The 17,320-nt window shown below is 42.7% G+C and overlaps 1 protein-coding gene across 3 annotated transcripts in view; it reads right to left on the bottom strand.

Annotated features, from left to right (window-relative positions):
* Positions 1-17,320, bottom strand: part of LOC143765946 (formin-H-like) — a 196,275-nt gene that overhangs the window by 77,726 nt on the left and 101,229 nt on the right. For all 3 annotated transcript variants that reach the window (XM_077253165.1, XM_077253168.1, XM_077253169.1), the window contains 6 exons: positions 16,475-16,910; positions 15,512-15,671; positions 14,143-14,254; positions 6,443-6,533; positions 5,668-5,754; positions 3,579-3,731 (listed from right to left, as the gene is read on the bottom strand). In XM_077253165.1, coding sequence (XP_077109280.1) covers positions 3,579-3,731; positions 5,668-5,754; positions 6,443-6,533; positions 14,143-14,254; positions 15,512-15,671; positions 16,475-16,910 — 1,039 coding nt within the window. The remainder of the gene's footprint in view (positions 1-3,578; positions 3,732-5,667; positions 5,755-6,442; positions 6,534-14,142; positions 14,255-15,511; positions 15,672-16,474; positions 16,911-17,320) is intronic.

Raw genomic sequence — 17,320 nt, 5'->3', positions numbered from 1 at the left:
ACTGCTCCTATATCCAAGAATATAATTACTATAATACTGCCCCCTATATACAAGAATATAACTACTATAATACTGCTCCTATATACAAGAATATAATTACTATAATACTGCCCCTATGTACAAGAATATAACTACTATAATACTGCCCCTATGTACAAGAATATAACTACTATAATACTGCTCCTATATCCAAGAATATAATTACTATAATACTGCCCCCTATATACAAGAATATAACTACTATAATACTGCTCCTATGTACAATAATATAACTACTATAATACTGCCCCTATGTACAAGAATATAACTACTATAATACTGCTCCTATATCCAAGAATATAATTACTATAATACTGCCCCCTATATACAAGAATATAACTACTATAATACTGCTCCTATATACAAGAATATAATTATTATAATATCGCTCCTATATACAAGAATATAACTACTATAATACTGCCCCTATGTACAAGAATATAACTACTATAATACTGCTCCTATGTACAAGAATATAACTACTATTATACTGCCCCTATATACAAGAATATAACTACTATAATACTGCTCCTATATACAAGAATATTACTACTATAATACTGCCCCCTATATACAAGAATATAATTACTATAATACTGCTCCTATGGACTAGAATATAAAATATATTTCAGATACTTTTAATATCTGTCTGGCATATTTCTATAGTGGACAATTGTACGTATCTTCCTTTAGTATACATAGCGGTTGTATCATTGAGATTCAGAGCAGTAATATTTTGCAGATGATGTGTAAACTTTACATTGGGAATATTCGTGCTGAGCTGCTGACCTTCTGCAGATTTGATGTTACATTTTGTGATGTTCTTTAATCCTGGGTGTTTTAATGATTGCGTGGTAACTCCTCTGGGAAGAGCAGTGGTAAAATATGATTTGCTCGGCTTTTCTCTCATTGATGAATGAGGTGTTAGGTCTTATACCACAGAGGTTCTGGATGCACTCAAATGCGATGGTCTCATAGCCATAAATCACTTATTGACTCTTAAACATGAGCTTCTTTAAAATGTATTAAACGCGTGTCCATGGAAGTGGAATTTTGGGCATTTCTCAGGTCTGTACATGAATTTGCCTCAAATTTATTCATAAAATTGGACAATGATGTCACCAAGATGAATTAAATCACAGACCTGTGTATGACACTGTAAAAAGAATGTACACATACATGGAGAGATTATTGGGTGACCATGTGTGTTTTCAATTGGAGTTGTCCTTGCCCTGCCAACTTTTAGTGATCTGAAAACCACATACACCTATTATGAGTATGGACACGGGTCTATGGACGGTGAGAGAAATTTCCTTTTAAAAACTGAGGCAAGAAATAAAAAAATAAAACATCAAAAAAAGAATAAACAACATCAAAGGTTACCTAAAACTTGGCAGTGTAATCTAGATTTGCCATCACAAAAATATGTCTCATGGTGGAACAATGTTAAAAAAGACCAGAGATTTAGATGGTCCAGTCTATGGTAAATGTGTTGCTCTTGATGGATCCACCAACAAGCTAGGATTGGAAATCTTGTCTTGTCGTTTTTTTTCAGCAAAGACTAAGCTCAAACTGGTTTACCAGTGCATCAGAGGGTCCATCAGAATATGGATATTAACCCCTTTCTGCCCTCGGATGGAATAGTACGTCCGAGGACAGAACCCCCGCTTTGAAGTGGGCTTCGGCGTCTTGCAAAAAAATAAGCTCTCATATTGACGGACAAATAAAAAAGTTATGGCTCTGGGAAGGAGGGGAGCAAGAAGCAAAAATGCAAAAATGGAAATACCCCAGGTCATTAAGGGGTTAAAGACTCTCAAACAGTGGGGGAAATAAGTATTTGATCCCTTGCTGATTTTGTAAGTTTGCCCACTGACAAATACATGAACAGTCTATAATTTTAAGGGTAGGTTAATTTTAACATTAAGAGATAGAAAATCAAAAATAAAATCCAGAAAATCATATTGTATAAATTATATAAATTTATTTGCATTTTGCAGTGAGAAATAAGTATTTGATCCCCTACCAACCATTAAGAGTTCTGGCTCCTACAGACCATTTAGACTTTCCTAATCAACTCGTTACCTGCATTAAAGATAGCTGTCTTACATAGTCACGTTTATAAAACACTCCTGTCCACAGACTCAATTAATCAGTCAGACTCTGACCTCTACAACATGGGCAAGACTAAAGAGCTTTATAAGGATGTCAGGGACAAGGTCATAGAAGTGAACAAAGCTGGAATAGGCTACAAAACCATAAGTAAGACACTGGGTGAGACGGAGACAACTGTTGGTTGAATAGTAAGAAAATGGAAGAAATACAAAATAACTCTGAATCGACATTGATCTGGGGCACCATGCAAAATCTCACCCTCGAAGGGTATCCTTGATGATGAGGAAGGTGAGAGATCAGCCTAAAACTACACAGGGGGAACATGTTAATGATCTCAAGGCAACTGGGACCACAGTCATCAAGAAAACCATTGGTAACACATAAAGATTTAAAATCCTGCAGTGCCCGCAAGGTCCTCCTGCTCTAGAAGGCACATGTGCAGGCCCGTCTCAAGTTTGCCAGTGAACACTTGGACGATTCAGTGAGTGATTGGGAGAAGGTGCTGTGGTCAGATGAGACAAAAATTAAGCTCTTTGGCATTAACTCAACTTGATGTGTTTGGAGGAGAAATGCTGCCTATGACCCAAAGAACACCATCCCCACTGTCAAGCATGGAGGTGAAAACATGGAAACATTATGTTTTGGGGTTGTTTCTCTGCTAAGGGCACAGGACTACTTCACCGCATCAATGGGAGAATGGATGGAGCCATGTACTGTAAAATCTTGAGTGAAAACCTCCTTCTCTCCACCAGGACATTAAAAATGGGTCGTGACTGGGTCTTCCAGCAAGACAATGACCCAAAACATACAACCAAGGCAACAAAGGAGTGGCTCAAAAAGAAGCAATCCCATAGAAAACTTATGGAGTGTTGAAGCTCCGAGTTGCCAAGCAACAGCCTCAAAAGGCAATGTTATAATCTAATAATGGTAGATTATTTTGAAAAGACTGTGGATATCAAATTGATTCATGATTGTCATGAGCAAATAAACTGGCAGGATCCTGATCTATTGTATTGGCAACATCAGTATTCTATGGCTGCCAGATGGGAGCCCTGCTTCCTACATACTGGCTCCACTGTGGTTGTCTGTTTTGGCGCAACCTTGTCATTGGGTGTGATATACATACAGCGCTGTGCCGAGAAGGCTAATCAAAAAGGAGCCTTGGATGTCAGCAGGTAGAAGTAAGTTCACAAGGCTCACGTCTGTTGGCCACAGAATACTGACATGGTTGCTGAAAAGGATCCTGCAGAAAATGTGATTGTCTCTAGTAATAATCATAATGTTTATGGAACAGAAAAAGAGAATAAACAGACCACGTATAACCCAATCGTTTTCAATAACAGTTCCGGAATTACAAAGTGTCGCAGTCAGAGGAACAGAAAAAATACAAAATGCCAAGAGAATTAGAGTACTGTTATAATACACACTTTTGTCAGGGTGGAGAGATGGAACCCCTTGGCTTTCTCTTTGCCTGTAGTCTCGTTTAGACAGTTGCCCATGGCCAGGATGTAAGCAAGCATTGCGGGGAAGGACTGGCTCTGGAGCAGCTGCTTACAAGCTTTGATCTTTTGTGATGTGAGCTGCAAGCAAAAAAAATTATGTTTTCCTTTCATTCATCATATATCACAAAATGTGCTTTATACATCTCATTTTTTGTACATTAAAGATATGATGGAATCAACTGGACTAAAGGTAACACACGATCATTAATAATATCTATACATGAGAAGAAAGTGTAGGAGAAAGGAAAAGATGGTGGGGGCCCAGGCAAAAGTACACCTAAGGGATTGAACAAGAATTGGACAAAAGTGTCAAATACCGAAGGCCTGGAAGTCTAACTTGCTTTAAAATTGGTCATTCAACCAATGTCTGGGGACTGGAGCCCTAAATCTCAAATTCGGCATGAACGTTGCACATTCGGATTCGTGTTCGGATTGAAATGTACGGCTGGGATTCAGTGCAGTGGGAAAAGTTGTAGCGGTGCTCGTGCTGACATCAGTGCGTTGAACTGAGTTCATTAGCTTTGAACTCCCAGGACCTTTATGACAGCACGGCGAGTGTGAAACTTTCTCAAGCTCGTGGTGACGTCAGTCAGGTCATAGGAGTTCACCGCGAGACACTGAGCAACGCTAGCATGCGCTGCTCAGTGTCGCTGCTGGATGGCAGGCTGGATAGTTGCATCATGCAACCATGCAGCCTGCCATCTAGATGTAGTGGAGCTAAACCCATCGCGGGACAAATAGTTTATTATCGTCTTGGCGGACAGGTGTGGAATATTGTAGTTTATTATTTTAATTCTGTTACATCATGACTAAGGGTGCTTGGTCACCAGAAACGCGTTGATATTGCATTTTACTTTTTGCTATTGCTGATGTTTTTATCCTCCACTGAGCACATCTTTTAAGTGAATAAAGAAAAGGTTTCCTTTTCCTCATTCCTCATTTTTACAGGAAAGATTGCCTTCTGTGGAATGGGCAATGACGTGAGTATGATTTAATTTAGATTCATTAAAGGATGTTCAAACAAACCGAACCGAAACTTGAAAGGTTCACTCATCTCTAACAGGGAACTGGTCTCTAAACTAAAAGGAGCATGGGGCTGGGGCACTGAACTACTAGTCACGTGGGACTCGGGCACCAATCAACTAGCAACATAAGGGTATGTGCACACGTAGAAAGGAGCTCTGCGGATTTTTCCGCAGCAGATTTTAGAAATTCGCAGGTAAAAGGCACTGCGTTTTACCTGCGGATTTACAGCGGTTTTTATGCGGATTTTGTGCGGATTCCACCTGCGGTTTTACACCTGCGGATTCCTATTATGGAGCAGGTGTAAACCGCAGCGGAATCCGCACAAAGAATTGACATGCGTTTCAACGCGTTTTTTTCCGCAGCATGGGCACTGTGGATTGTGGTTTACATTGTACTGTAAACGCATGGAAAACTGCTGCGGACCCGCTGCTGCAGATCCACTGCGGATCCGCAGAAAAATCTGCAACGTGTGCACATAGCCTAAGACTGAAGCATCAAACTGTTAGTCACTTGGGACTGTGGCACCAAAGTACTAATAATATTGGTCTGCAGCATTAAGTTACTATTCACGAAAGACAGGAGCAACAAACTATTATCAATGTGGGACTGAAGCACCAAACCACTAGTCTTGTGGGATTGCGAAACCCAATGACAATTAATATGAGATTGGAGAACCAAACTACTAGTCATGTGGAACTGGAGCATGCAACTATTAATAATGTGGGTCTGGAGCACTAAACTACTAGTCACGTGGAACTGGAGCACCAAACTAACTAATAATGTGGGTCTGGAGCACTATACTACTATCACATGGGACTGGGGCACCAAACTACTGCTCACATGAGACTGGGGCACGAAACTACATCTCATGTGGGACTGGAAAATCAAATTATTGGTCATGGACATGGGGCTCTCTATACCCTTCTTTTCTGGGTCGCCTTGTGACAGAAGATGGGGTATCAATGCTACTGTTTCTAACCCCACTTACCGGCAATATGTCTTTAATATACACAGGCAGTTCTCTTATTGTTAGTAAAGTATCAAGTCGGGGGCACAGATCTGTGATTTTGCACATCTGTAAAAAAACCAGAGAGAGGTATTTGGAAAGGCAGATTTCAAGGAATGGCTACCAACATGGCTATGATGGCTATGCTTACTCAGTAATGTTACAGGGGCCAATGTAAGAAGCATTTCTGGGCTACAATAGGTACATTAATTATTGAAAGGACTAAGGAGCCATTTATTCTTTGCATTTGTTTTAAAGTTACTTTTCTTTTAGGTATTGGGATATTCATTGATGTTTTTTGCTCCAAATTTTGGAGAATAGTGCATGGATTTGTCTTTGACGCGTTTTATGACTTTTTGTGCAAAAAAAAAATGCCAGTTTTACCAAATAATGTAAAACGATCTGGAAAACATAAAATCACTACAAAGGGGTCTAAAAAATTTTTAAAAAGCTGCAATTGATGAATCAACCAAAAACATCTGAAAACCCCAAACATCTCCCAAAATAGCAAAAAAAAAGACAAACACATATTTAATAGACTTTATAAAAGATACAAATTAAATGAAAAACAGGTGAAAAGCACCGAAAAGTGGAAAAAAACGCGTAAAATATGTATCAATAATGAGTCAGGCCAAAAGCCTTTTTGTATTTTCGGCCTCTTTATGCAAACAAGGATAGTCCCATTCACAGACAGTAAGCAGATATTGCGTACCTCCTCTGTTCTAAATAGATGGTAATGTATAAATTACTTTTGTACCTGAAGCATAAACTGATCCACGATGTGCAGCTCTGCCGGAGAACCCTTATAAGCCAAGTACATGGTCCTGTCTTTTGCAGTTGGCACATATCTGCATGAAAGCACAAATACCATACAATATAGCCAAATACTTAAAGGGGCCAAAGCTTATTTACAGTTAGCAGGATAATGTTGACTGCAGGATGTTCTGCCACCTGGATAACCGGGGGGGAGGGTGGGGTAGGGAATCAGCCATTATTTGCTCCTGAATCAATTATTAAAAAGAATGTCCAGAAAAAAATCCAGTATGGCCAGTCATCTTATGCCCCAATTTTAGTCATCTGGAGGAATCTGCTGGTGCCTACACATAAAAAATTGACAAAAGATTCCATGAAATTAATGATTGGCTTTACATTGGCGAGGATCTGTTCAGCCCAGTAAACCCCAGGATCCTATATTTCTAGACAATGATTTTGCATTCCAAAAACTATTTGGGAACTTCAAACTACAAGATGGACAATGAAGTCTGTGGGAAAAAAAACAAAATAGCCCCTGCTGCTGGCTTGGCCATCACACCTCACTATGCCGCCTGGGTTTCACAGGTGTGTCAGGTGTGACTGACAGTCATCCTAGGAAGTGGAGTGAAGGACAGCATCCAATCCAGGTGAAAAAAAATCTTTCTTTATTGTGCAAAAGGCGACGTTTCAACCACAAAGGTCTTTTTCAAGATGTTTCACGCTTGAAAAAGACCTTTGTGGTTGAAACGTCGCATTTGGCACAATAAAGAAAGATTTTTTTCACCTGGATTGGATGCTGTCCTTCACTTCACTTCATGGTATGTACTCTTCCACTTGGGTCCAGTGGAATTAGGACGGGCATCCGTTTGTCAGTTGTGCTGTCAGCCTCAATTTTTCTATTTTTGACAGTCATCCTAGGCTGTTTAAGGTCATTTTGATTAGCTTTACAAGCATCGTTTGGCATCGTTATGGAGTGAGGTTCTTCTCCCTCTAGGACCCAACAATTACTCCCACCTTCTGCTGCTAATCAGCACACCTTGGCTGAAGGTTTAAATACATTCAGACTCTCCAGCAGGATGCTACTGTTAGTTCAATTTTCCTCTGTCTGGCTGAAAGTACTAGCAGAAGGCCAATGTCTCTTTGGAGTACTCTTGGAGGATTGCTGGTGTAATATCTCAGTGGTCTTCTCAATCCCCTTGTTCGTTCTCCCTCTCTCTCTTTAGTCTTTAGTTGTAGTGGGGGTTGATTAGCGCTCACCCGTCCCCTCCCTAGTCAGGGCCTATCGCTGGGGTCAGCCCGGGATTAGGCTCCTGCTTGGCAATAGGTGCAGAACCTATTTAGGGACGTTTAGGGCTGACAGGGTGTTGTTAGATCTGCCTAGAGGTCTCTACTCTCCCCTTCCATAGAGTTTTGGCTCCTCCCCCTCTCCCGATTGTTGTGTTGTCATGTACCTTGCTTCTCCCTCACCCAGTGTGATATCAACACCACCAGTACATTTTAATATATATAAAAAAAGTCAGACACTTTTTTTTGGTGTGTTTTTTTTTTCTTTTTCTGGGTTCATGCATCCTGTTTCTGAGCTGGCAGAGAAGCTACAGAGGTTGTCACTGGAGGTGACAGACCTTCGATCTGAGGTTCAGCAGCAACGGCAGCAGCTTGAGACTCTTACTGTGGGGGACGCTATATGTAGGCCGGTCCAGCTTGCACCCAAAATTGCCCTCCCGCACAGGTTTTCAGGAGGTGGGGAAAAGTTTTTTTCTATTTAAAGAAGCATGTAAATTGTATTTTAAACTTAGTCCTTACTCCTTTGGAGATGAAGAGCAACAAGTGGGAATTGTGATTTCACTGTTGCAGGGGGTCCTCAATCCTGGGCTTTTTTTTGCCACAGGGGTCTATTTGTCTTCAGTCTGTGGAAGGGTTTTTAAGGACTTTAGCCCTGATCTATGATGATCCTGTCCATATTTCCTTGGCTGAATCCAGGCTGTGTGGCCTTCAGTAGGAGAATCCTTCAGTGGAAGTTTATAGCTCTGAATTTTGCAGGTGGGCAACCGATACCAAATGGAATGATCCACCTCTTAGATGCCAATTTTTTCAAGGTCTTACTGAAAGGTTAAAAGATGCTTTAGCAGTGTATGAAACCCCAGAGTCATTGGAGGCTGCCATGTCACTGGCTATACGGGTGGATAGAAGCCTAAGGAATAGACGGGTAAGACCACCTCCTCCTGAGCCCTCGTTCCGGAACAATACCCCCAGTCCGAGGGTGAACCTATACTTGTGGAGTCTGAAAGAACCTATGTAGTTTGGAGGTGGTATTACATCTTATGTCTCCCCTGACATTCGCAAGAAAAAGGGAGTGTGTTTGTTGTGGGAGGAAGGGACATTTTATTGGGCCTGTCCTTTGATTCCTAAACAAAAAGAGACACTGGTATCCCTTGGGAGTCTGGAGTTTGATAATCAAGGGGTATTTTCGTCTTCAACCTGTTATTCTTGGTTTGTCCTGACAGCAGAGATGGTGCTAGAGAGCAGGGTTGAGAGAATTTCTGTTTGTAGACAGTGGAGCTGGAGTAAGAATGGTTGATGCCGAGTTTGCTAGAACTCATGGGCTTGCTTGTTCTACCTTAGCTAAGAACATTCCTTTTTATGCCATCGACTCAGCACCACTTGCACAGAGAGCTTTGGCGCAAATTGTACATAACATAAAACTGAAGGTGGGGTCTTTTCATTATAAAGTAACACCTTGATATGTCTTGGAGGGTCTTCTCATTCCAATTGTACTGGGTTTCCCCTGGTTGGTGAAACATAATCCGATAGTGGATTGGCAATCCAGAGGAACCATGGAATGAGCAGATTACTACGGGGACCTTACCTGCAATTTTGTCCGGCTTTGAGGATGTATTTTCTGAGAAGGGGAGTCAGGATTTGCCCCCGCCCCCATCCTGCATACGGCTGTACTATTAACCTAACTCCTGGAGCTAAACTACCTAAGTCCTGACTGTACAATCTGTCCTGTCCTGAGAGACATGAAAGATTTTATTAATGAGTCTTGAGAAGGGACATATCAGACCTTTATTTTTGCCCATGGCGGCAGGGTTCTTTTTTGTGAAAAAGAAAGGTGGCGGTCTCTGTCTCTATTTATATTTCCGGGAATTGAATCTAATTACTATCTGAAATCCGTATCCTCTTCCTTTGATTCCAGATTTATTCAACCAGGTGGCGGGAGCTAAGGTTATTTCCAAGTTGAATTTAAGAGGGGCATATAACCTGGTTTGAATCAGGGAAGGATATTAATGGAAAATGGCATTCAATACCCCTGAGGGACATTTTGAGAGTCTGGTTATGCTTTTCGGTCTGACTAATGCACCAGTGGTGTTTCAGCATTTCATAAATGATATTTTCCATCATTTGGTGGGTATGTTTGTGGTAGTCATCTGGATGACATTTTGGTTTATTCACCTGATTTGGAGACACATCGGGAGCATGTGGGACAGGTGCTTCAGATATTAAGGAATAACAAGCTTCATGCCAAACTTGAGAAATGTGTTTTAGCTGTTCAGGAGGTGCAGTTTTTGGGGTACCTGTTGTTATCTTCTGGTTTTGGGTTGGATCCAGAGAAGGTTCGTGCTGTACTTGATTGGGACCATCCCGAGAACTTGAAGGCATTACAGCATTTTCTGGGTTTTACTAATTTTACCGGGAGTTTATTTAAAATTATTTGGTGATGGTGAAATCCCTTACTGACATGACAAGGAAAGGGTCTGCCTTTTCTAAACGGTCAGCAAACTTTTTCCTCCTTAAAGAGTTGTCTTGATGTTGCACCAGTACTCAATCAACCTGATGTTTCTCAATCTTTTATCATGGAAGTGGATGTGTCGGAGGTGGGGGTTGGGGCTGTGTTGTCTGAGGGTCCACCCCCTGGTAAATGGCATCCATGTGCCTTCTTTTTCAAAAAATTATCCTCAGCTGAGAGAAATTATGACGTGGGTGATATGGAAATTTTGGCAATTGAAAAAGTGTTCAAGGAGTGGCAACATTGGTTGGAGAGGGCAGTCCATCGTATTAGTGTTATCATGGGCAACAAGAACCTGTCATATCTTCAATTGGCTAAACGTCTCAGCCCTAAATATGCTAACTGGCCCCTGTTCTTTACTAGATATAATTTTGTGATTACTTTCCATCTAAAAACACCAAGGTGAATGCTTTGTGTGGCGCCCCTGAGGGTCCATTCAGCACAGAGTATTGCACCACACCAAGAGGTGTGATATTCAGCTCTCATATAAGGAGGGTCACTGCACAGAACCCTACACCCGCATCCCCCATTAGACAATTCAGTCAGGGCACCTGGGCGTACCCTTAGGGAGGATGGACTCATCCCAGTCTGGATAGGAAAGGGTGTTGGAGGAGTGGGTGGGATAGGTAGAGTAGGGGAGGATCTTAGTAAGCAAGAGCCAGGAAAGATCTAGAAAGTTAGTCAGTTGAAGAGAGGAGTGGAGCTGAGCAAACGTGAGGGTCTGCAGCTCCTGACAGACATAACAGAAAAGTGAGAGGAAAAAGCAGAAAGAAGCTCCCAGAAGTACATAAGGGGTCCTAGAGGGACGGGTAGTGAGAGGTCCACCCGAGGGGCTCGTATCTACGCATACCATCTTCAGGTAGAGGGACCAGGTTGCAGTGAGGGACCAGCCCTCAAACTAGTGGAGAAACTAAGGGCTCAGCTAGATAACCGGAGGCTGTGGTATCCGTATGTGCCACAGCCACATCTGCACACATTCGCTGAAAAGGCAGCCATATAGGATCCAGGGGGATTCAGTGCACACTGTCGAACAAGATTCGCAGCCGCTGGCTTGGGACACTGTGTGGCAGGTGCAGGGCAGGAGAGGCGAAGCCAGCGCAGAGAGACGGCCAGGAAAGGAACCATGAAAGACGGTTCTGGAAAGTGCACCCAAATTGCTTGAGAGCTGGCTGGATCACCTACTTGGAGGACACAGCACCTCGGCTGGGGCAACTAAGAACTGTGAGTAGAGCTTTGGAAACTGCACCTTGCTGTGTCCTCACTCTTATTTACGGCACCATCCACCCTGCACTACAGCCACCACAACTGCCATAACCACCATTTCCAATCTAAGTGCCCTGGGACTAAAGCTCTGCCTGTGGAGAGCTGTACCAACTCTGCTGCATCTCCATCAGCCCCAGCGGTCTGTTCAAGCAGCGTCGGCTAACATCTCACATTTGCCGAATACCACAGGTGGCGTCACAAACATTTTCACTTATAAACTTTATTCCCCATTCACATCCCCTTTTACTGGATGCCCAGGGCCATGGACCAGGTCATTGCGATCATGACACGTCCCCTTTAAGAACCGGCCCAGTACCAAGTGTCCCACAGCCCTGGCGGGTGCACCACTTTGTCCCGGAGCTTCCCTGGTGGTGACCATGAGGACCCTGGTCCAATTTTGCAAAAGAGGGTAGTCATCTCGGCCTTATACCCTGACCTTGAGGTTGAGATGTATGTTGGAGGCTCAGGGGGACACTCCAGCCTCCTGCCCTTCAGGGAGATTATTTGTATTGTCTGATTTGCGCCCCAAAGTAGTTATAGAAGGTAAGGCATCCACGGACCTCCTTTCTCGTTGTTTTTGGTAGCTGGTGTTGCTTCAGGATGTAGTGGAACAGGTGTCTGCCTGCAGTGTTTGCACACATTCTTAAGTATCACATCCCTGTCCATCTGGTCCTCTTCTTCCACTACCTATTCCTAACAGTCCATGGATGCACTAGTCCATGGATTTTATTACTGACCTACTGGTATCAGCAGGCAAGACTGTGGTTCTAGTGGTTGTGAATAGGTTCAGTAAAATGGGGCATTTCATTGCTTTACCAGCACTTCCAAATGCCAGGAATCTGGCTCAGGTTTTTGTTAATGAGATCGAGAATCTTCACGGGGTTCCCTCCAATGTGGTGTCAGATTGGGGGACCCAATATGTTTCAAAGTTCCAGAAAGCGTTCTGTACTCAACTGGGGGTGCAGCTGTCCTTTTCCTCTGCTTTCCATCATTAGTCGAATGGACAGACCGAGCGCACTAATCAGAATTTGGAGACTTACCTCAGGTGTTTTGTCTCTGAAAACCAGGAGGAATGGGCATTTTTCCGTGGGCTGAGTTTGCTATTAACAATCATTGCCAAGAATCTACCGGCAGGTCACCGTTCTTTGGTGCATCGACTGTTTGGTACTTTTAGTAGAGGGAGGGGCTTGGGGACTTCCTGAGGGGGAACATTTTGCTTTGTCGCTCTGTTCAGTGAGGCGAGGGGTTTTGAGTAATTTGAAGATCATGGGAGACAGGTACAATTGTATGGCTGACAGGAAATACTCGCCAGGTACAGACCTAAGAGTAAATTACTTTGTGTGGTTGTCTACCAGGAATATCAAGTTGAAGATCCCCTCCTGGAAAATGGGACCTAGGTTTATTGGCCCCTATAAAATAACAGCCATCATCAAACCTTCAGCTTTTCGTCTTGAGTTATCCTGGGCTCTTAAAATTCACAATGTGTTCCACAGGTCTCTGCTCAAGAAGTATGTTGAACCTCTTGAGTCCTCTCCCCTGCTACTGCCCCCAATCATTGCTGATGGTAATTTGGAGTTCCAGATTTCAAGGATTGTTAATTCTCGTCTTCAGTGTCGTCCCTACAGTACTTGGTGCACTAGAGTGGTTATGGTCCAGAGGAGACGATGTGGGTTTTCAGCCTCAGAGGTGAATGCCCCTAGACTGGTTCATTCATTCCATTCCTCTCATCCTGAGAAACTGGATCCTGAGTGTCCAGAAGCCACTCGTAGAAGGTGGAGGGGCACTGCCACAGGTGTGTTCGGCGTGACAGGCAGTCATCCTGGATCAGGCTATAGAAGGTCAATGCGATTAGCTTTACAAGCACCTTCTTGAGTTTGGCATCTTGTTATGGAGTGAGGTTCTTCTCCATCTAGGACCTAACAGTTACCTCCACCTCCTGCTGCTAAGTAGCACACCTTGGCTGAAGGTTTAAATACATTAAGACTCTTCAGCAGGGTGCTGATGTTAGATCAACTTTTCTCTGGCTGGAAGTACTAGCAGTCGGCCAGTGTCACATTGGAGTAATCTTGGAGGATTGCTGGCTTGATATCTCGGTGGTTTTCTTAAGCTAAGTGTATTCCCTCATTTGTTCACCCTCTCTCTTTTTAGTTGTAGTGGGGGCTGACTAGCAGTAACCCTGTCCCCTCCCTAGCCAGGGCCTATCGCTAGGGTCAGGCCGGGATTAGGTTCCTGCTCAGCAATAGGTGCAGAACCTATTTAGGTACGTTTAGGGCAGGCAGGGTGTTGTTAGATCTGTCTAGGGGTCTCCACTCCCCCCTACCCTAGTGTTTGGGCTCCTCTCCCCTCTCACCATTATTGTGTTGTCATGCCCCTTACTTCCCCTCACCCAGCATCACACTGGGCTTATGACCTTCCTCCACCTCCTTTGCTCCTTTTATAGAAGAGAAGGCTGGTGAGACCCCTGGCCCATTCCACCACTTTTCTTTGTACTAATTTGTGAAGGGATTGGTTAAGGCTGGTAAAGGCTGGACTGAGCTTAACCCTGTTACTGAAGGGCCCCAAAGAAGTTGTATGGACTGTCTAGTCAGGTACTCAAACATGGCCACCCCAATATGACTGGGAACACAATGGTTTGATCTAATTCTTTGATTTACCTTCTGAGGTTCGTCAGATGTTCATCAGATAAACCTCCGTCGCATTCCCGTATGATCAATAACTTTTCCTGAAGCTGCTCTGGTTTCAGGTAAAAACGTTTTAAGACAATATCTATAAAGGAAGGATATTCTAAGAAAACATAGGATAAGTAAGGAGACATCGTATTACTTAACCTAACTGATCCTGAGTACAAAGCTGCACTCATTATTCATCTTGTACTAATCCGGAATTACATTCTGTATTATTCTCCAGAGCTGCATTCACTATTCTACTGGTGGAGTCACTATGTACATACATTACATTACTTATCCTGTACTGATCCTGAGTTACATCTTGTATTATACTCCAGAGCTGCACTCTTTATTCTACTGGTAGATTCACTGTGTACATACAGTATATTACATTACTTATCTTGTACTGATCCTGAGTTACATCCTGTATTATACTCCAGAGCTGCACTCACTGTTCTGCTGGTGGCGTCACTGTGTACATACATTACATTGCTTATCCTGTAATGATCCTGGGTTACATCCTGTATTATATACTCCAGAGATGCACTCACTATTCTGCTGGTGGAGTCACTGTGTACATAAATTACATTACTTATTCTGTACTGATCCTGAGTTACATGACGTATTATGCTCCAGAGCTGCACTCATTATTCTGCTAGTCGAGTCACTGTATACATACATTACTTATCCTTTATTGATTCTCTAAGCTAAATCCTGTATTATATCTCCTGGAAATTAGGGAATCTGTCAGTAGGAACAACCCTTCTAAACGGTCTACATAGGCATGCAGGCCACAGAAAGTTGAATAAAATGATACCTTTACATCTGAGATGTGATGTCTTATTCCAGAGAAATCCACATGAGCTCTTGAGAACTATAGGCCGGGCATAGATCTGACCTGAGAATCTGTTTCTAGAGATTTTTTTAAATGAAAAGGGGCATTACCAGCATGAGACATGTAGATCAGGAGAACAGACTATGAGCCATTACATGTTTTACACTGGTAATGACCCCTTTCATTTAAAATCAGCTCTAGAGGCAGATTCTCATGGAGATCTATGTCTGGACCAGAGATCTTAACAGCTCCTTTACATATAAGAAAAATGTGGATTTCTCTAGAATAAGACATCGGATCGCAGATATCAAGGTGTCATTTTATTCAGCTTCCTATGCTCTATATGCACAGACAGCTTAGGAGGGTTGATCCTACTGACAAATTCCCGTTAATGGTAATTATCCCTATACTTATAGTTTGTTACAGTATACCAGTCCCAAGCAAACTACGCATTGATCCCTTTCCCATTATAAACAATGTGAATAATTGATTCCCTCTATGATGAGATATTTGGTTCCTTACTAAAATTATGTGCGATCTTCCTATCTAACAGGATATTCGAGTGCTTTGTGATGTCTGAATCTAGAACAGGACAGGAGTCGCTGATTTGGAATTGATGGAGAATTCTTTGGGAGTCAATCTTCTTCTGAGCAGAGTTCTGTCCCCACATAGACTTGTTAATCTGAGGAAATATATGTGAATTGGTTAAATTCATATCATAAAATGACACTACTTGTCCAAAAGTATTTTCTCCCCAGACATCTATAAATCATGATTTTGGAACAAGGTTGAGGATATTCTTTTAATTAAGGCTTAAACACATTTCATACTTTTTTGACATTCACGGTCAGAGTACAGACCACGATGTTAGGACCGGCCGCAGTTCTCCTTAACTGAACTCAGCTGCCTTGCAGCCATTTATGAGACTGTTGATTTCAGGTCAGGAGACTGACGGCCAGGCCTGACATAGCCGTCTGCAATCAGACCTTGAATTACAAAAGTTTCAAACAGGACTGAAATTGTACAAGTACTTTCACATAGAAAAGGTCGTGCTGCTCTCACTCCCCCGAAAAAGGTAAGACTTTTTGTGCACATAAACTAATATATCTAGGAAATGTCCTGATTCTGACACTCTAACTTGCCTGTCTCTATTTTTTAGTAGTGGATTCTTCTTCATCAGCATTCTGCCAGCACTTTGCAGAAATCTCATTTTCCAGCAAGCATTACTCTTGCCACTGTGGTAATTACGATCCTGAACTTAATGCACAACACTCTGGTCCCCCTGTATGCAGACAGGAGAGCAAGAGCTGAGAGACACCTCCCACAGCAAGTTAGACATATGGGAGACACATGAAGAAGACCCCAGTATAATAAATGGCATATGAGGTTATACAGATTTTGTGTTGAGGTATGGAACCTTCTTCTAGTGGCACCTCGGAATGTCAATGATGGTGTGATATCCAATTTCTGAAGGATGCCCTTTACCTTTTCCTGGGGTATAGTGTTCCAATGGAAAGCTTTGGTTCTGATCTGTGACACTGTCCTTTGAGTGACTGGTAATGGAGGAGGTAAGAAGGGTCCAGGAGTCTGGATCTGAGGAACACCAGGGAAGCAGAGTCTCTTATCAATACTTGCTGCCTCTGAACCCGTCTGGTTCCCAGAGGCTATCGGTTGCAATTGAACTTCGTCATAAATCTGGAGACCGTTCGCCACCTTAAGACATGGACTGTAGCAGTTAGGTTCACTGTACACCACCTTATCTTTATCCATCTCCATGTCCTCGGACGCAGCTGATTTGCCTTCCGGCAGAGGACGTTGATGATTCTGAAGGCAGAGCTCCTCCAGGATGGAGACCCAGTCGTCTCGCATAGATTTTGTTTTCTCCAGGATCTTATTCTGCTCATTTAATGGTATCCGTAAACTAATATAACAAAAAAATATATTAATATGTGACCAAAGTAATGGGGAGGGGGAGCAGGGATCACAGTAGATTTTCATAGAAATCTAACATTCACTATTGGCAGTGCAGAATTGTGCATGCAAACAAGCAAAGGTAAATGTGTTCAGGGTTTTCTGATTTGTCCTAAGGGCTGGTGTTGAGAGGGCCCTATATAGCTGCAGGTTCAGTAGGCTGATCAATCTGTCGCCACCAGTCTTTACAAATCAGAAACTGTGTTGTTACTGAAGCACTCCAAGGAAGATTGTTTTATTTTTTATCAACTCTACTGGCTCCTTCTCAGGGATCCAGCGCTGTTCCGCTCCTCTTCTCAATGATGTCACCCCACTGCAGACTCTCTGGATCACACTGTGCTACATGCAACCCAGAAGTGG

The sequence above is a fragment of the Ranitomeya variabilis genome, chromosome 4 (assembly GCF_051348905.1).
Source record: "Ranitomeya variabilis isolate aRanVar5 chromosome 4, aRanVar5.hap1, whole genome shotgun sequence".
Taxonomy (NCBI): domain Eukaryota; kingdom Metazoa; phylum Chordata; class Amphibia; order Anura; family Dendrobatidae; genus Ranitomeya; species Ranitomeya variabilis.
The sequence above is the reverse complement of the archived record's forward strand: the minus strand, read 5'-3'. Positions and strand labels throughout refer to the sequence as shown.